Genomic DNA, 21,301 nt, shown 5'->3' on the forward strand with positions numbered 1-21,301 from the left:
ATTACACTGGCTACGATTTATTGGATTTCAGATCAAATTGTCACTGTTGACCCTGATTATTTTAGTAGTACTTTTCACACCCTTAAAGGGTGACACCTTCCTGATTTGGCTTTGTTTTTAGATTTAGTTCATTAAGAAATACTAGCAGCCATGACAAAATGCAAAAGTGAGTTGTTTTCGGGGTTTGGTGTGTGTTCGGGCAGGTGGGAAGAGTTAGCCAAATTATTTAGGCAATTAGCTTCATCTGGCTGGTGTGCGACTGTGGCAAAGTTGGTTTCACTTAGGCTATCCAAAGTGAAACCAATCTCCGTGGCTAGTTAAGAACCGTCAATAAATTACACAATGTAAATTAGACTTATGTTGCACACCTTTTAGTTCCCATTAAGTTCTTTCAATATTTGTATATTTGTACCATTTTAGTTGGTTTGATTTTTAAATCGTTGGAATTTTTGCATATTGTTCCATGTACCTGGGGTAAATTACCCTAACTTAGCCCGTTGGTGATATCCAAAGTTAACCCAAATGTACCACAGGCATTACGAGTGGGTCACGTGCAGCTGCGAATTGATGATTACTTGTGCGCTGTGGGCAGGTTTGAAACAAACCCAACCTTCATTTACGTTGGGATGCAGTCATGACCACAAGTCTCAAGGCTAGTTCAACAAAAACCAGAGCGTGGGTTGCAGTCTCTCCTTGTCCTTAGACTGCTTTCAATATAAGGAAATAAATGTAGACATTTGGCTGAACTATCCCTTAAGCCAGTGTTTCCCAAACTCGGTCCAAGGAGTTCACGTTTTGGTTTTTGTCCTATCATTACACAGCTGATTCTCTAACTAAAGCTTGATGATTAGTTGGTTATTTGAATCAGCTTTGTAGTGCTAGGGCCAAAACGTGCACCCCTTGCGTTCCCGAGGACTGAGTTTGGGAAACACTGCCTTAAGGCATACTATACTGAACAAAAAAAGATTTAGTGTTGGTTTCATGAGCTGAAATAAAAGATCCCAGAAATGTTCTACACACAAGCTTTCTCTAATTTTGTGCATAAATGTTTACATCCCTGTTAGTGAGCATTTCTCCTTTGCTAAAATAATCCATAGAGGTGACAGGTGTGGTATATCAAGAAGCTGATTAAACAGCATGATCTTTACACAGGTGCACCTTGTGCTGGGGAGAATAAAAGGCTGCTCTAAAATGTGCAATTTTGTCACACAACACAATGCCACAGATGTCTCAAGTTGTGAGGGAGCATGCAAAAGGCATGCTGACTGCAAGAATGTCCGTCAGAGCTGTGGCCAGAGAATGTCCAGTCTCGTTTTCGAGAATTTGGCAGTCCAACCGACATCACAACCACACTCCACGTGTGGGGGTCAAGCAGTTTTCTGAAGTAAACAAGAGTGCCCCATGTTGGCGGTGGGGGTATGGGCAGGCATAAGCTACGGACAATGAACAGAATTGCATTTTATCGATGGCAATTTGAGATACCTTGACGAGATCCTGAGGCCCAAATTTCGTGCCATTCATCCCCCGCCATCACCTGATGTTTCAGCATGATGATGCACAACCCATGTTGCAAGGATCTGAACACAATTCCTGGAACCTGAAAATGTCTGTTCTTCCATAGCCTGCACACTCAGACATGTCACCCATTGCTGTGGGTTGACGTGTACAACCGCGTGTTCAAGTTCCCGCCAATGTCCAGCAACTTCGCACAGCCATTAAAGAGGAGTGGGACAACATTCCACAGGCCGCAATCAACAGCCAAATCAACTCTATGCGAAGGAGATGTCGCGCTACATGAGGCAAATATTCACACCAGATACTGACTGGTTTTCTGATCCACGCCCCTACCTTTTTTTAAGCTATCTGTGACCAACTGATGCATATTTGTATTCCACGTCATGTGAATTCCATAGGTTAGGGCCTAATGCATTTCAATTGGCTGACTGACTTCTATGACCTGTAAGAGAAAAATCTTAGAAATTGTTGCATATTGTGAATAGGTCAGGGTTCCATAGCCACAGGCAGAAGAGTTGAAACTGGAGCAGCAGCATGGCCAGGTGGACTGGGGACAACAAGGAGTCATCATGCCAGGTAGTCCTGAGGCATGATCCTTGGGCTCAGGTCCTCCGAGAGAGAGAAAGAAAGAGAATTAGAGAGAGCATACTTAAATTCACACAGGACACCGGTTAAGACAGGAGAAATACTCCAGATTTAACAGACTGACCCTAGCCCCGCAACACAAACTACTGCAGCATAACTCTACCGTTTGAATGACGCTAGTCTGCTGAAGCTTGGGGTTTGGGAAAAGAAAGCAAATCGATTTTTGTAACATGATATACTGTATGCCTATGCTAAAGGAACATGGGATAGAAAACAGATTTGGAATGAGGCAAAAGAAAAAAGCCTCTTCTGACAGTCATGCTTGCATCTCTTTTTTTCAAGCAGAGACAATACTGCATTTTCCCCGTAGATGATATGAATTTATACTCATAGCTTATTGTGAATCAATTAAATACCAGTTAGTTTAACTCTACTAATGACCTAATGTTGGTCAGATAGTCAGCATAAATGAAGCACCTTAATAATCTTAAGTAGGAGCTAGTTGATCTGCATAGCATGATTACAAATTCGCTATTAGCTGTGGGGGGAAGGAGGAGAGAGTGTGTGTGAGTTCCAACTTTAGTGGAGAGATCCCTCACACCCCCCTCCCCTTTCTGCAGGTCATAAACAAGGGATTACTGTTCAGCTGGTCCATTTTCATGGAAACACCAGCTCACACTGACCAGCAATCCGGGCTGGTCGCCATGGCCATTCGCCGCTGCTGTTACATCAAACCGATCCCATGGTTGCCAGTGGTTCTGAAGACTCCAGTACAGTAACATGGATTTTTTGGGGGGTGTTGCTGTGAGTGGGAAAAGCACTCACATTTTCTACAGGACATCGCATTGTTATGCACATCTTATCCATGTTTAGGTATCAGTGCTCAACCACAGCCCTTCCAAACCTTCCTTGTCCTGTGTAAAGTATGTACAGTGCATTCGGAAAGTATTCAGACCCCTCTTCCACATTTTGTTACATTACAGCCTTATTCTAAATTTGATTACATTTTGTTCATTATCAATCTACACACTTCCCATTGGACATTTTTTACACATTTATTACATACAAAAAACATACCTTATTTACTCATTTTATTATTATTTACTTGTATTCAGACCCTTTGCTACGAGACTTGAAATTGAGCTCAGGTGCATCGTGTTTCCATTGATCATCCTTGAGCTGTTTCTACAACTTCATTGGAGTCCATCTGTGGTAAATTCAATTGATTGGACATGATTTGGAAAGGCACACGCCTGTCTATATAAGGTCCCACAGTTGACTGTGCATGTCAGGGCAAAAACCAAGCCAAGAGGTCGAAGGAATTGTCCGTAGAGCTCTGAGACAGGATTGTGTCGAGGCACAGATCTGGGGAAGGGTACCAAAACATTTCTGCAGCATTGAAGGTCCCCAAGAACATCGTGGCCTCCATCATTCTTAAATGGAAGCAGTTTAGAACCACCTATACTCTTCTTAGAGCTGGCCGCCCGGCCAAACTGAGCAATTTGGGGGATTAGGGCCTTGGTCAGGGAGGTGACCAAGAACTCAATGGTCACTCTGACAGAGCTCCAGAGTTCCTCATTGGAGATGGGAGAACCTTCCAGAAGGATAAACATCTCTACAGCACTCTACCAATCAGGCCATTATGGTAGAGGGGCTAGACGGAAGCCACTCCTCAGTAAAAGGCAGCCCGTTTGGAGTTTGGCAAAAGGCACCTGAAGACTCTGACCATGATAAACAAGATTCCCTGGTCTGATGTAACCAAGATTGAACTCTATGGCCTGAATGCCATCCCTACGGTGAAGCATGGTGGTGACAGCATCATCCTGTGGGGATGTTTTTCAGTGCCAGGGACTGAGAGACTAGTCCAGATCGATGATAACCTGCTCCAGAGCTCTCAGGACTTCAGACTGGGGGAAGGTTCACCTTCCAACAGGATAACGACCCGAAACCGGACAGAGCCAAGACAAGGCAGGAGTGGCTTTGGGACAAGTATCTGAATGTCCTTGAGTGGCTCAGCCAGGGCCCGGACTTGAACCCGGTCGGACATCTCTGGAGAGACCTAAAATTAACTGTATACTTATGTAAAATTTCCTTAAATTTTTTATAAATTAGCACAAAAAATCTAAAACCTGTTTCTTGCTTTGCCGTTATGGGGTATTGTGTGTAGATTTATGAGGGGAAAAAACGATTTAATACATTTTAGAGTAAGGCTGTAACGTAACAAAATATGGAAAAAGTCAAGGGGTCTGAATACTTTCTGAATGCACTGTAGGTGGTAGGCCGTAACAAGCTATCTGCTATAGTTTTTGAGATGATTGATCAAGGGAGGAGCTTGTTTTTACATATAGTGTATTTATTTCTTCTGAACTCACTTCTGTTTGTTGGCAATGTCAATTCTTGCAAATCTTTTCAAAATACTTACTTTTATGGCAAACGCCACCGTGTACTAAACTGTAAACCAATGAAATCTTGTGTACTATCCATGGTACTATCTCTGCTGATCACGTCTGATAATCACGTTATCCGTATCTAAGGTAGTAGACAGCTGGTGACATCTCGAGAGGGATCTCCGTCCAACAAACTACTATCAAGTTTTAAGATAGTTTTATCACTAGCTACTATATCATTCCGGGGAAAGGAGCATTTTAGCTTTCAGTTTATTCCAAGTAATAATTTAAGACTACAAAAATGTATAGGACAAGTAGTGTAAATCTGATAGTCATCAAGGCAGGACCCACACATTCTATTCCTACTGACAAATAACAAATGCCACATTATCCCTATCAATAGTTGGAGTGGATGATTGTAGAGCACCCTGCCTCTAGCTTGCAAACTACATTCCTTTGCTGTGATGATTTATTTTATACATTTTTGTTCTCACTTTTGCCTCACATGATGTATTCAGCTCTCCTGTGTCCTGCTCCCAGAGATCAACTAAGTGCTATTCACCAATAATGTGCTGATTCACTCACCTGTGAGGAGAACCATCCTACTGCAGTTTGAAATAGCCTTGCTGTCTCTTTTTAGACATTGGGACCACATTTGCATTTGCCTGTTTTTCTTTTTCTGGATTTTATCTTACACAGTCTAGTGCATTTTAGAGTTGAAGAACACCCACTACAGATACACATGCTTGATTGAGCATCTTTATTCATTATTGTTTCTCACTTTTGTCTCCAATGATCTATTCACCAAGTCCTGCAGTTTGAACTAGCCCTGATGTCACTATTTAGACATTGAGACCACATACAGTACCTTCAGAAAGTATTCACACCCCTTGACTTTTTCCAAATTCAGTTGTGTTACAGCCTGAATTTAAAATTGATTAAATTGAGATGTTTTGTCCCTGGTTTACACACAATACCCCATAATGTCAAAGAGGAATTATGTTTTTCAAAAAGTCTTGAGTCAATAAGTATTCAACACCTTTGGTATGGCAAGCCTAAAAAAGTTCAGGAGTAAAAAATGTCTTAACAAGCCACATAAAACGTTGCATGGCCTCACTCTGTGTGCAATAATGGTGTTTAACCCACACAATTATCTGCAAGGTCCCTCAGTCAAGCAGTGAATTTCAAACACATTCAACCACAAAGACCAAGGAGGTTTTCCAATGCTTCGCAAAGAAGGACACCTATTGGTAAAAAAAAAAGTAGACATTAAATTACACTTTGGATGGTGTATAAATACACCCAGTCACTACAAAGATACCGGCGTCCTTCCTAACTCAGTTGCCGGAGAGGAAGGAAACCGCTCAAGGATTTCACCATGAGGCCAATGGTGACTTTAAAACAGTTATGGAGTTTAAGGCAGTGATAGGAGAAAACTGAGAATGGATCAACAACATTGTAGTTACTCCACAATACTAAAATAAAGACAGAGTGAACAGAAGGAAGCATGTACATAATAAAAATATTCCAAAACATGCATCCTGTTTGCAACAAGGCATTATAGTAAAACTACATGAAATGTGGCAAAGAAATTAACTTAATGTCCTGAATACAAAGTGTTATGTTTGGGGCAAATCCAATCCAACACATCACAGTTCCACTCTTCATACAGTATTTTCAAGCTTGGTGGCATCAAATCAAATTTTATTGGTTACATACAAATGTTTAGCAGATGTTATTGCGGGTGTAAAGAAATAATTGTGTTTCTAGCTCCGACAGTGCAGTAGTATCTAACAAGTAATATCTAACAATTTTGATCTAAGTAAAGGAATGGAATTAAGAATATATAAAGATATGGATGAGCATCATGTTAAGGGAATGCTGTCATGGGCAAGAACTAGGGAGTTTTTATTTTATTTATAAAAATAAATGGAATAGAGCTAAACACAGGCAAAATCCTAGAGTAAAACCTGGTTCAGTCTGCTTTCCAATAGACACTGGGAGACAAATTCACCTTTCAGCAGGACAATAACCTAAAACACAAGGCCAAATATACACTGGAGTTGCTTACCAAGATGATGGTGAATGTTCCTGAGTGGCCTAGTTACAGTTTTGACTTAAATCGGCTTGAAAACCTATGGTAAGACTTGAAAATGGCTGTCTAGCAATGATCAACAACCAACTTTAAGAATTTTCAATACATTTGCTAAAACATTTTGGAATAAGTCAAAGGGTATGAATACTTTCTGAAAGCACTGTATCTACTGCTTGGATAGTTCCATCTGAGCAGCTGGCTTAATCTTTAACTGATTTTTTGTTGAGTTGGAGATGTGAACACAACATATTTGTTAACCTGTCAACAAGGTAGTAGGCTATTTATTGTACTTCAAATATTGATATTGAATTGTTGTCAACGCAACCAAACATCAACATTTGAAGGAGATTCATCTTCTGCTTGGATAGTTCTATCTGTGCCACTGACTTAAAGGCTCTGCATTATCAATCTGACATCTGCAGTGTCCGTATAGCATTTACTGCGATGCGGCCTCCGTAGAAATCAGAGCATTCATACTTCTTACAGGACCTCCCACCTGCTCCCACCTACCGTCAACCAATCATGTCAATGCGGAGCTATACGGAGCCCTCCGCATTGTTACAACAATTGCGTGACACCCTCCGTACTGAGTCTCCGGGCCACATTGCTGGATCAAGCATAAATTGGCTTTTAGTCTGTCTTTAATTCCGGTTTGTCTACAAATTAATAATTGATACTGTATGTTTGATTCACGTCTCCATCTCAACCAAAAATAACAGTTAAAGAATAGGGCTAAATCAAATCAAACTTAAAATGCACTTTAAATAAAGGTTTGATTTAGTCCTATTTCTTTTATCCTTTACACTTGTACACGTGTAAGGGTTTAAAATGGTAGATTTGGGCACTAATAAGTACCTAAATTGGAACGTAGTGGCTGTACAGTAACATGCTATACATGACGTCAGAGCTCTGGCTCTGCGCTTCACAGCACTGTATGGGTTTTGACTGACAGCCGTTCTGAACTTGAGCACCGTGTGCAACAAGAAGGTGCCCCCATCCCTCCCGGTAATTGGGCAGGAACTGAGCACACACCCCTGGGGAGCTCCATTGTTGAGGATCAGAGTGGCAGATGTGTTGTTACCTACCCTCAACACCTGGGGGCGGCCCGTCAGGAAGTCCAGGATCCAGTTGTAGAGGGAGGTGTTTAGTCCCAGGATCCTTAGCTTAGTGATGAGCTAAGCAGAGCTGTAGTCAATGAATAGCATTCTCACATAAGTGTTCCTTTTGTACAGGTGGGAAAGGGCATTGTGGAGTGGAATAGAGATTGCATCATCTGTGGATCTGTTTGGGTGGTATGCAAATTGAAGTGGGTCTAGGGTTTTTGGGATAATGGTGTTGATGTGAGCCATTATCAACCTTTCAAAGCACTTCATGGCTACGGACGTGAGTGCTACGGGTCTGTAGTCATTTAGGCAGGTTGCCTTTGTGTTCTTGGGCATGTTGAAAATGTCAGTGAAGACACCTGCCAGTTGGTCAGCACATGCCCGGAGCACACATCCTGTTTAAAGGTCTTACTCACGTTTACTACGGAGAGTGTGATTACACAGTCATCCGGAACAGCTGATGCTCTCATGCATGCCTCAGTGTTGCTTGCCTCGAAGCGAGCATAGAAGTGATTTAGCTCGTCTGGTAGGCTCGGGTCACTGGGCAGCACGCGGCTGTGCTTCCCTTTGTAGTCTAATAGTTTGCAAGCCCTGCCACATAAGACGAGCATCGGAGCCGGTGTAGTATGATTCAATCTTAGCCCTGTATTGACGCTTTGCCTGTTTGATGGTTCGTCGCAGGGCATAGCAGGATTTCTTGTAAGCTTCCGGGTTAGAGTCCCGCACCTTGAAAGCGGCAGCTCTACCCTTTAGCTCAGTGCGAATGTTGCCTGTATGGCTTCTGGTTGGGGTATGTACGTACAGTCACTGTGGGGACGACGTCCTCGATGCACTTATTGATAAAGCCAGTGACTGATGTGTTGTACTCCTCAATGCCATCGGAAAAATCCCGGAACATGTTCCAGTCTGTGATAGTAAAACAATCCTGTAGTTTAGCATCTGCTTCATCTGACCACTTTTTTAGACCGAGTCACCAGTGCTTCCTGCTTTAATTTTTGCTTGTAAGCAGGAATCAGGAGGATAGAGTTGTGGTCGGATTTACCAAATGGAGGGCGAGGGAGAGCTTTGTGCGCGTCTCTGTGTGTGGAGTACAGGTGAACTGATTTAAGCGGGCACGACAAAACATATTCTCCGTCAGGAGACTGAAAAGATTTGGCATGGGTCCTCAGATCCTCAAAAGGTTCTACAGCTGCACCATCGAGAGCATCCTGACCGGTTGCATCGCTGCCTGCTATGGAAACTGCTCGGCCTCCGATCGCAAGGCACTACAGAGTGTAGTGCGAACGGCCCAATACATCACTGGGGCCAAGCTTCCTGCCATCCAGGACCTCTATACCAGGCGGTGTCAGAGGAAGGCCCTAAAAATTGTCTAAGACTCCAGCAACCCTAGTCATAGACTGTTCTCTCTGCTACCGCACGGCAAGCGGTACCGGAGCGCCATGTCTAGTTCCAAGAGGCTTCTAAACAGCTTCTACCCCCAAGCCATAAGACTATTGAACATTTAGTCAAATGGCTACCCAGACTATTTGCATTGCCCCCCCCCCCCCCTCTCCACACCACTGCCACTCTCTGTTATCATCTATTTAATTTATCAATTTAATAACTCTACCTGCATGTACATACTACCTCAAAACCGGTGCCCCCGCACATTGACTCTGTACCGGCACCTGTATATATTGTTATTTTTTACTGTTGTTCTTTAATTACTTGTTACTTCTATCTCTTATTCATATCCGTATTTTGGGGGGAAACTGCACTGTTATTTAGGGGCTTGTAGGTAAGCATTTCACTGTAAGCTCTACAGCTGTTGTATTTGGCCCATGTGACTCATAACATTTGATTTGATTTGAACTGTTCAGAGGAGACTGAGTGAATCAGGCCTTCATGGTCGAATTTCTGCAAAGAAACCATGACTAAAGGACACCGATAAGAAGACTTGCTTGGGCCAAGAAACACGAGCAATGGACATTAGGTGGAAATCAAATTCCAACCACCGTGTCTTTGTGAGACGCAGAGTATTTATTTATTTTTTAATTTTGACTTTATTTAACTAGGCAAGTCAACTAAGAACAAGTTCTTATTTACAATGACGGCCTATACCGGCCAAAACCAGGATGATGCTGGACCAATTGTGCACCGCCCTATAGGACTCCCAATCACAGCCGGTTGTGATTGTCTGGATTCAAACCAGGGTGTCTGTACTGACGTCTCTAGCACTGAGATGCAGTGCCTTAGACCGATGCGCCACTCGGGAGTAGGTGAATGGATGATCTCTGCATGTGTGTTTCTCATCATGAAGCAGCGAGGAGGAGGTGTGATGGTGTTGGGGTTCTTTACTGGTGACACTGTCTGTGGTTTATTTAGAATGCAAGGCACACTTAACCAGCATGGCTACCACAGCATTCTGCAGCGATACGCCATCCCATCTGGTTTGGGCTTAGTGAGACTATCATTTGTATTTTAACAGGGCAATGACCCAAAACACACCTACAGGCTGTGTAAGGGCTATTTGACCAAGAAGGAGAGTGATGGGGAGCTGCATCAGATGACCTGGCCTCCACAGTCACCTGACCTCAGCACAATTGAGATGGTTTGGGATGAGTTGGACTGCAGAGTAAAGGAAAAGCAGCCAACAAGTGCTCGCATTATGTGGGAACTCCTTGAATACTGTTGGAAAAGCATTCCAGGTGACTACCTCATGAAGCTGGTTGAGAGAATGCCAAGAATGTGCAAAGCTTTCATCAAGGCAAAGGGTGGCTACTTTGAAGTATCTAAAATGTAAAATAACACTTTTTTGGTTACTACATGATTCCATATGTGTTATTTTATTGTTTTGATGTCTTCACTATTTTACAATGTAGAAAATAGTAAAAATAAAGAAAAACCCTTGAATGAGTATTAAGTGTCCCAACTTTTAACTGTTTTGTACAGATAATTATCAGACTCAGGTTACAAACGCTGGTAAACACTCAAATACATTTCGTTAAAAAAAAATCCACAAAAGTAGTGCATTGGGCCTTTACTAGTCTTGTAGTAGAGGACCAATTTACACGTCTTCAAGGCGAGCAATCGTTATTTTATTGTTGCAATGTTTAGAATCCTGTTGACCTTGATCGTGGAGATTAATTTCCGGGTTATGTTTTTTCATGGCCTTCAAAATAAATTCCCTATATAATAGAAAACATGTATTTATTCAATAAATATGCTAAAATATTTGTATGATGAATAATATTATTGTAACTATAAGGTACAAATGCCCTTTGTGTGGTTGATTGCTTTTTAATTTGATTTCCGGAAGTCACTTTTTTTTCTGCCTCAAACTTCCGACTGGAATTGATTGCGTCTAGAACGTTTACCGCTTTTGTCAAATTACCGTCAGAGTTGATTTTTCGTCGCAACTAAAAGGCAAACTTACGAAGCAGGTTATGAAAATTAACATAGCAGGTTAGCGTAATTTTATTGAAATTGTTGTGCTTTTTACTTAAATTTTCCAATAACTGGATCACTTCTAACCATGACCAACTGATATTTGTTATATAATATGGCGCTACCGGCTCTCAATCATGCGCTCTTTGCTAATAGGAGTCAAATAAAACAATTTATTTCAGAGGTCTTACGCAACCTGTCAGTAAGTAGCCGATTCAATTTTAAGACACAATCATTGCAATGTCTGAAAACGGCGACTTCTCAATCGAATGCTGTTACTGTGCACAGAAGGTCACAGCTATACGGAATATGCGAAAGCAATGGGGATGAAAATAGTCGTGCTACGAGTAACTGGACTTGTACAATGTGGAGTGCAATTGGTAAGTAAGTTATTGTCATGTTAGATATGTTACAGTACTCTTCCTTAGTGGGTGTCATTGTCAGTACTTTAAATTGTAGTCAAAAGGTTATCTTTTCCATTGATTTGCATAGCTATGAGTGCTTCATGAAATGCAATTACAAGAACATGTATTTGTATTTCTACATGTGAAAACGCATAACCGGCCATTTAAGTCATTAAGTGACATGAATGTTTTTTAATGCATCCCTCCCTCTCCTTCGTGATAGCGTTTTCTCTCTTCAGCAAAGCTGAGGAGGACACCAGAACTGAGGCTCAGAAGAAAGAAGATGAGATCATTTTACTTTTGAAGAGAGCCAAGGTAACTAATTGTCATCGCTGTAGGCAACTCCTCAATGTAGTTTTTTTTAGTAGTAATCTAAACAAGAGGGCTACAGTAGCACGTAGCCCTTGATCATGACTCTGTTCAATTACATTACACATAAGTCATTGGACGATCATAGTCGAAGGTGTCTTATGTATGGGGGAGTTATGTTAAGATCCCAGACGCTCAATCTGAACATTAACACACGCCGCTTGCGGTACGGTTTTGGGGGCATAAGGACCTTATAAAAAATAAAAATAATAGCCACCCTTTGTCTCGATGACAGCTTTGCACACTCTAGGCATTCTCTCAACCAGCTTTATGAGGTAGTCACCTGTGTGCCTTGTTAAAAGTTAATTTGTGGAATTTCATTCCTCCTTAATGCGTTTGAGCCAATAAGTTGTGTTGTGACAAGGTAGGGGGAGTATACAGAAGATAGCCCTATTTGGTTCAAGACCAAGAACAGCTCAAATAAGCAAAGAGAAATGACATATCATCATTACTTTAAGACATGAAGGTCAGTCAATTTCAAGAACTTTGAAAGTTTCTTCAAGTGCAGTTGCAAAAACCATTAAGCACTATGATGAAACTGGCTCTCATGAGGACTGCCACAGGAATCCCAACCGTGACCCAGAGTTACCTCTGCTGCAGAGGATAAGTTCATTAGAGTTACCAGCCTCAGAAATTGCAGCCCAAATAAATGCTTCAGAGTTCAAATAACAGACACATGTCAACATCTGTTCAGAGGAGACTGCATGAATCAGGCCTTCATGGTTGAATTGCTGCAAAGAAACCACTACTAAGGGACACCAATAATAAGAAGAGACTTGCTTGGGCAAAGAAACATGAGCAATGGACATTAGACGGGTGGAAATTTGTCCAAATTTGAGGTTTTTGGTTCCAACCGCCCGTGTCTTTGAGACGCAGTGTGGGTGAATGGATGACCTCCGCATGTGTATTTCCCACCGTAAAGCATGGAAGAAGAGGTGTTATGGTGTTGGTGTGCTTTGCTGGTGACACTGTCTGTGATTTATTTAGAATTCAAGGCACACTTAACCAGTATGGCTACCACAGCATTCTGCAGCGATACGCCATCCCATCTGGTTTGGGCTTAGTGGGACTATAATTTGTTTTTCAACAGGACAATGACCCAACACACCGCCAGGCTGTCTAAGGCCTATTTTACAAAGAAGGAGAGTGATGGAGTGCTGCATCAGATGACCTGGCCTCCACAATCCCCCAACCAAATTGAGATGGTTTGGGATGAGTCGGACCACAGAGTGAAGGAAAAGCAGCCAACAAGTGCTCAGCGTATGTGGGAACTCCTTCAAGACTGTTGGAAAAGCATTCCAGGTGAAGCTGGTTGAGAGACTGCCAAAAGGTGCAAAGCTGTCAAGGCAAAGGGTGGCTTTTTAAAGAATCTCAAATATAACAGTTTGATTCTGTATAGCACTTTTGTTTACTACATGATTCCATATGTGTTATTTCATAGTTTTGATGTCTTCACTATTCTACAATGTAGAACATAGTAAAACTAAAGAATAACCCTTGAATGAGCAGGTGTTCTAAAACTTTTGACCGGTAGTGTATGTAGCGTGCTACTCTATTTGCCAAAAGATGATATGCAATCTCATGAACCAAAAGTGTCAAGTCAATGACAGCATTTTTATTGCATCAATTCAGAGTGAACTGTTTCTGTCAATGACATTTATATAATGTCTGTCTTGACATTATGTCCGAGTAACATTGATGTGTCTTCTGTCCCAGCTCAGTATAATGCGGGGGCAGCTGCATGGAGCCAATGGATTCCTTCACCAGGCAATTGCGCTGGCCCACCAGTCTCGCAATACACAAGCAATCATCTACACCTACAGCCTGGTAAAAGCCTTGATGATAAAAACTGATTTTTTTAAAGTCTCTTCTGTGCTCATGTTGTCAAGATGGAATAAGGTGTATTTTGTTTACTGAGGCATTTTTGTAAGCGTTTTTAATTTGTCATAGCAAAATAGTTTGCATAAAAACTCTGCAGTAGATTATTTTATTTTCCCCTGTCTCTACAGATGGCAAACCTTGCCTATGTCCAAGGTGAGCTGGATAATGTGAGTAATAGCAAAGGTTGCCATCTCTTTCTCCCTTCTTCAATGAACTACTTGCTGTACCACTTTTGGTATTTATTTTTAAAGGTACACTCGGCAATATGACAATGTCAGTCACTGCGTGGTTACTTCCTGCTGATCGAAGTCAACAACAAAGTTTAAATCTGGCAAGAAGACTGCCACTATTAGCGCTTCCCAGTGTATGTATGCTTCAAAGGAGGGCAGAAATTAAGAGCCAGTAGAGGAAGTCTTTGCATTTATTTGTGTTGTCGATGTCTGTTAGCTAGAGATCAAGATGATGTCATATTGTGGAGTCTACCATAATAATAATACATTTATTTTCTATACAGTTGAGGTCGGAAGTTTACGTACACTTAGTTTGGCGTCATTAAAACTAGTTTTTCAACCACTCCACAAATTTCTTGTTTACAAACTATAGTTTTGGCAAGTCGGTTAAGACATCTACTTTGTGCATGACACAAGTCATTTTTCCAACAATTGTTTACAGACAGATTATTTCATTTATAATTCACTGTATCACAATTCCAGTGGGTCAGAAGTTTACATACACTAAGTTGACTGTGCCTTTTAAACAGCTTGGAAAATTCCAGGAAATGATGTCATATCTTTAGAAGCTTCTGATAGGCTAATTGACATCATTTGAGTCAATTGGAGGTGTACCTGTGGATGTATTTCAAGGCCTACCTTCAAACTCAGTTCCTCTTTGCTTGACATCATGAGAAAATCAAAAGAAATCAGCCAAGACCTCAGGAAAAAAATGGTAGACCTCAACAAGTCTGGTTCATCCTTGGGAGCAATTTCCAAATGCCTGAAGGTACCACGTTCATCAGTACAAACAATAGTAAGCAGGTATAAACACCATGGGACCACGCAGCCGTCATACCGCTCAGGAAGGAGTGGTGTTCTGTCTCCTAGAACTGAATGTACTTTGGTGCAAAAAGTGCAAATCAATCCCAGAACAACAGCAAAGGACCTTGTGAAGATGCTGGAAGACACTGGTACAAAAGTATCTATATCCACAGAAACAAGTCCAATATCAACATAACCTGAAAGGCCGCTCAGCAAGGAAGAAGCCACTGTTCCAAAACCACCATAAAAAGCCAGACTACAGTTTGCAGCTGCACATGGGGACAAAGATTGTACTTTTTGGAGAAATGTCCTCTGGTCTGATGAAACAATAATAGAAATGTTTGCCCATAATGATCATCGTTACGTTTGGAGGAAAAAGGGGGATGCTTGCAACCTGAAGAACGTCATCCCAACCGTGATGCACGGGGGTGGCAGCATCATGTTGTGGGGGTGCTTTGCTGCAGGATGGACTGGTGCAGCTCACAAAATAGATGGCATCATTAGGTAAGAAAATTATGTAGCTATATTGAAGCAACATATCAAGACATCAGTCAGGAAGTTAAAGCATGGTCGCAAATGGGTCTTCCAAGTGGACAATGACCCCAAGCATACTTCCAAAGTTGTGGCAAAATGTCTTAAGGACAACAAAGTCAAGGTATTGGAGTGGCCATCACAAAGCCCTGACCTCAATCCTACAGAAAATGTGTGGGCAGAACTGAAAAAGCATGTGCGAGCAAGGAGCACTACAAACCTGATTCGGTTACACCAGCTCTGTCAGGAGGAATGGGCCAAAATTCACCCAACTTATTGTGGGAAGCTTGTAGGAGGCTACCTTAAACGTTTGACCCAAGTTAAACAATTTAAAGGCAATGCTACCAAATACTAATTGAGTGTGTAAACTTCTGACCCACTGGGAATGTGATGAAAGAAAACAAAGCTGAAATCATTCTCTACTATTATTCTTACATTTCACCTTCTTAAAAAAGAAAGTTGTGATCACAACTGACCAAAGTATTTTTTTTGGATTAAATGTCAGGAATTGTGAAACTGAGTTTACATGTATTTGGCTAAGGTGTATGTAAACTTCCGACTGTAGCTCTTCATTACAAACAATCTCAGTCGCTTTAAAAACGAACATATGTAGGGGTCTGGCAGTTCATAGTTGGTCTTCCACAGCTTCAGATGTCTAGGCAGTTTGGAAAGGCATTAAGTCAGTCGTGGCTTGAGTGGAGGGAGCATCGATGATAGACAGGTAGGGAGACAACGTCAGTCAGATAATGGTAGACAGGCCCGGAGTTCTTCATCAGGCACCTTGTCTCCTCTTCCGTAAGTAGGCTCGGTCATCCACTTTGTAAGCGTAGCACCCACCTGGATAATGTTTTGGCGGCAGAAAAGACCACCACACTTCGACAATAGTCTGGAACAGGCTTGCCTTGCCTCTGCCAAGGCAAGCCTCTGCCATTACCTCACATCACAGTCCCTAGGAGCAGGAGCAGGTGGAAGCCGGAACAGGTGGAACAAAGTCCAGTAATGTGAAGCCATTCAGTTTTACTAAGCTCATAATGCATTCATAAGTATATTCTTAAAGAATCAATAGTATATAATTCATTGAAATGACCATTGAGCGGAGGTAAATATGCTAGATTGTACCTTGTTTGGTGTTTTGAGCTGTTTTGCCGACTTCCAGTGACCCCTGTGCTCTTCTCCCCCAGGCAGAGAAACTGTTCAAAGCGGCCATGAGTTTCATGTTGTCCGGAGGAACACCACAGGTGAGGGTTGGTCATGTTTAATAGAACAGGAATGTTGTGACAACTGGACAGTAGAGTGACTGGGTACTGTGGCATCTTTCTGATTTTTGAAATGAAAAGGATAATCTGTTATTTTACATCTTTTGTCAATCTGAACAAAGGAGGACGGTCTGGAATAAATAGGCTTTGGCTCATTCTATTCCAAAACCATTGGTGTTGAGTTGTATGTTGCGTTGTTTTCTAGACACTCAATGCTATTGCTACTTCAGTTTTTTTTTCCTTCTTTTCAAAGGATGACAATGGGGTCATTGAGATGTCCTTGAAGCTTGCTACCATATATGCCGGCCAGAATAAGTAAGTGGACTTCAAAAGTGGAGCAATTGAATCAATTTCGTTCAAACTTTGCTTTTGTCAAAGAATCCTCCATTTGCAGCAATTACAGCCTTGCAAACCTTTGGCATTCTAGTCGTCAATTTGTTGAGGTAATCTGAAGAGATTTCACCCCATGCTTCCTGAAGCACCTCCCACAAATTGGATTGGCTTGATGGGCACTTCTTACGTACCATACGGTCAAGCTGCTCCCACAACAGCTCAATAGGGTAGAGGTCCGGTGACTGTGCTGGCCACTCCATTATAGACACAATACCAGCTGACTGCTTCTTCCCTAAATAGTTCTTGCATAGTTTGGAGCTGTACTTTGGGTCATTGTCCTGTTGTAGGAGGAAATTGGCTCAAATTAAGCACCGTCCATAGGGTATGGCATTGCAAAATTCAGTGATAGCCTTCCTTCTTCAAGATCCCTTTTACCCTGTACAAATCTCCCACTTTACCACCACCAAAGCACCCCCAGACCATCACATTGCCCCTACCATGCTTGACAGATGGCGTCAAGCACTCCTCCAGCATCTTCAGTTTTTCTGCGTCTCACAAATGTTCTTCTTTGTGATCTGTACACCTCAAACTAAGATTCGTCTGTTCATAACACTTTTTTCCAATCTTCCTCTGTCCAATGTCTGTTCTTTTGTCCATCTTAATCTTTTATTTTTATTGGCCAGGCTGAGATATGGCTTTTTCTTTGCAACTCTGCCTAGAAGGCCAGCATCCCGGAGTCGCCTCGTCACTGTTGACGTTGAGACTGGTGTTTTGCGGGTACTATTTAATGAAGCTGCCAGTTGAGGACTTGTGAGGCGTCTGTTTCTCAAACTGGACACTCTAATGTACTTGTCCTCTTGCTCAATTGTGCACCGGGGCCCACTCCTCTTTCTATTCTGGTTAGAGCCAGTTTGCGCTGTTTGTGAAAGGAGTAGTACACAGCGTTGTATGAGATCTTCAGTTTCTTGGCAATTTCTCGCATGGAATAGCCTTCATTTCTCAGAACAAGAATAGACTGGCGAGTTTCAGAATAATTTCTTTGTTTCTGGCCATTTTGAGCCTGTAATCGAACCCACAAATGCTGATGCTCCAGATACTTAACTAGTCTAAAGAAGGCCAGTTTTATTGCTTCTTTAATCAGGACAACAGTTTTCAGCTCTGCTAACATAATTGCAAAAGGGTTTTCTAATGATCAATTAGCCTTTTAAAATGATAAACTTGGATTAGCTAACACAACGTGCCATTGGAACACAGGAGTGATTGTTGCTGATAATGGGCCTCTGTTCGCCTATGTAGATATTCCATAAAAAAATCTGTTTCCAGCTGCAATAGTCATTTACAACATTAACAATGTCTACACTGTATTTCTGATACATTTGATGTTATTTTAATGAACCAAAAAATGTGCTTTCCTTTCAAGGACATTTCTAAGTGACCCCAAACTTTTGAACGGTAGTGTATATATTTTTTTTATGTAAATGGGAGGTTTTAGAAGGTTCCAGACACTTTTTGTTGTTGTTGATTTCACTTGTTTTTGACAAACTTATGCCAACCAGCGACTCACTTCCTCATCCTCGTTGTGCAGTACGGGGGCTCTGGAAAAAAACACTAACAAATGCTCCAAAAACACCCAAATACATCCTTTTAGAAAAGCAACATTTCTTCATATATTGATACAGGTATTTAGATATTGTACATATGAAATTGTGTAATTCTGAACTTTATCCGCAACGTTATATTTCATTTTGTGGCAACTCGAGCTATACCTTTCCGTCTATTCTAGCAGCAGGCTACACGGAGAATGAAACGGCTGGATAGGGAAAACCGCTTGAGTCGTGCAAAATTGAATATTAGGAGGCACATTTGCTTCAAATTCCATTTAATAGATGTAAATACGTTTTGGATAGGAGCTAGCCAGCTTAGTTGAAGAGAGTGCAGCATACACCATTAAATAGGGTTTCAAGCCAAAGCCAAGCTTTTAAGTTGAGAAATCATTTTCTGTGGTTAGCTATAGTCAGAGATGGGCAGTATTTCTATTACATGTATTTGAAATAATTATTTTAATTACTTCTGAGTATTTTGTATGTTGTATTACACTGGAATGAACTATACTCAAATGTATTTTGTAACAAGATGCATTCGAAAGCTGTAATTTGTATTTTCAAAATAGTTTACTTTTCTTTTTTTTAATAGTGGTTCTCAATTTTGTGGCCCCCTTTCACCCTACATTGGTATCAAAAGTCTGATGGCATGGTACCTGTGAACAAAATTTAAGGACTCTATCCATTGCGCACTATAAATAAAGCTAATTTCCATTTGAGCCGACATAGGCAGCGTTTACCGTGTGCTTTGCAGTTGTTCATTTTCACACTTATTTTTTTGGTCATTTAGCAGACACTCTTATCCAGAGTGACAGTGTATTCTACTAAGGTAGATAAACAACAACATATCGCAGTCATAGCAAGAAATACGTTTATGTAACCGTTACTGAGAATGTTGTTGCTGTTCGGCCGGCAACTTGCAAATGTTTTTTAAAATGCATGTATTTTAGATATTGTATTTATTAAAAATATTTTATTTTGATAAATTGGTCAGTTGGTTATTTTGTAGTTGTATTTTGTCATTTTATGCCCATCCCTGGTTATAGTCCTATAGTAGTATATTATTATAATATGACTACATTTCATGATCCACCCCCAAATTCTACATACCACAGTTCACCATGTATGATGTGTAACCTTATATATTAAATGTGTTTTTCTTTCTTCTCAGGAATGACCTGGCAGAGACTGGTTTCCAGTTTTGCACTGAATCCCTTGAAGCCAAGTTAGAGAAATTCAAGGAACTTCCTGCTGAGGAACAGTCAGGTATCTAATGACCAAACCATCAGATCGTTTGTTGTTGTTGTTGCTGTAATAGCATAAGATTCTATGTTTTGTGGGTGGGTGTGTGTGGCACAACTTCCTAATGGTCCGCCACACTGATCCTCAGAGCAGAGCGGAACTGTGTGTCCCTTGGTGATAAACTGGTGTCTGTACCCAACGTTTTGAAAATTGACATTTTGTTTGGTAAAAACAGTAGGATAAATACACATGTAGGTAGAGTCCATTCTCGTTTTCCTCCTTTTTTTTTCTTTTAAGAGCTTTGTCCCAATGGACCAGTCAGTCAATGCCCCCTCAGGGGTTACGGAGTACGCAGTGTTACTTAAAAAGAACATTCTAATAGAAAATACCACAGGGTAGCGGGCTCCGCCACCTCCTGTACTCCCTGTTAACACACGTCTCCAACTCAATCATCAAGTTTGCTGACAACACAACAACGACGAGACAGCCTACAGGGAGATGGTGAGAGCCCTGGCGGATTGGTGCCAGTAAAATAACCTGCACCTTCGAGACTGCTGTCTTATCTACATAATCATTGAACACTGGTCACTTTAATAATGTTTTACCCACTTTGTGTATATGCTGTATTCTAGGCAAGGCTCATCCTATATAACTACTGCTGTACACACCTTTACTATTCACGTACTGTCCATACTGTATCCTCACATTTACATAAGTATTCAGACCCTTTACTCAGTACTTTGTTGTAGCACCTTTGGCAGTGATTACAAGTCTTCTTGGTAGAGGTCGACCGATTCTGATTTTTCAACGCCGATACCGATTATTGGAGGGCCAAAAAAGCCGCTACCGATTAATCGGCCGTGTGTGTGTATTATTGTTTGTTTATAATAATGATAATTACAACAATACTGAATAAACACTTATTTTAACTTAATATAATACATCAATAAAATCAATTTAGCCTCAAATAAATAATGAAACATGTTCAATTTGGTTTAAATAATGCAAAAACAAAGTGTTGGAGAAGAAAGTAAAAAAGCTAAGGTTTAAGTGCCTTGCTCAGAACATGGGAACATATGAAAGCTGGTGGTTCCTTTTAACATGAGTCTTCAATATTCCCAGGTAAGTTTTAGGTTGTAGTTATTGTAGGAATTATGGAACTATTTCTCTCTATACGATTTGTATTTCATATACCTTTTGACTATTGGATGTTCTTATAGGCACTTTAGTATTGCCAGTGTAACAGTATAGCTTCCGTCCCTCTCCTCGCTCCTACCTGGGCTTGACCAAGGAACACATCGATAACAGCCACCCTCGAAGCAGCGATACCCATGTAGAGGAAGGGGAACAACTACTCCAAGTCTCAGAGCGAGTGACGTTTGAAACGCTATTAGCGCGCACCCCGCTAACTAGCTAGCCATTTCACATCGGTTACACCAGCCTAATCTTGGGAGTTGACAGGCTTGAAGGGGTGGGTATAATTTGTGGAACGTTCCAACAGGACTCTGTTACAAAAAAACGTAAAGTAAAAGGTTGCCA

General features: G+C 41.3%; 1 protein-coding gene across 1 annotated transcript in view; it reads left to right on the top strand.

The window, feature by feature from the left end:
* Nucleotides 1-10,993: 10,993 nt before the first annotated feature.
* The window catches only part of LOC106568661 (tetratricopeptide repeat protein 19, mitochondrial), a 30,873-nt gene continuing 20,565 nt past the window's right edge, over nucleotides 10,994-21,301 (top strand). The window contains exons 1-7 of the mRNA XM_014139170.3: nucleotides 10,994-11,491; nucleotides 11,739-11,830; nucleotides 13,601-13,711; nucleotides 13,894-13,932; nucleotides 16,512-16,568; nucleotides 16,840-16,901; nucleotides 19,692-19,786. Coding sequence (XP_013994645.2) covers nucleotides 11,227-11,491; nucleotides 11,739-11,830; nucleotides 13,601-13,711; nucleotides 13,894-13,932; nucleotides 16,512-16,568; nucleotides 16,840-16,901; nucleotides 19,692-19,786 — 721 coding nt within the window. The 5' untranslated portion in view covers nucleotides 10,994-11,226. The remainder of the gene's footprint in view (nucleotides 11,492-11,738; nucleotides 11,831-13,600; nucleotides 13,712-13,893; nucleotides 13,933-16,511; nucleotides 16,569-16,839; nucleotides 16,902-19,691; nucleotides 19,787-21,301) is intronic.

The sequence above is a fragment of the Salmo salar genome, chromosome 14 (assembly GCF_965601325.2).
Source record: "Salmo salar chromosome 14, fSalSal1, whole genome shotgun sequence".
Taxonomy (NCBI): Eukaryota; Metazoa; Chordata; class Actinopteri; order Salmoniformes; family Salmonidae; genus Salmo; species Salmo salar.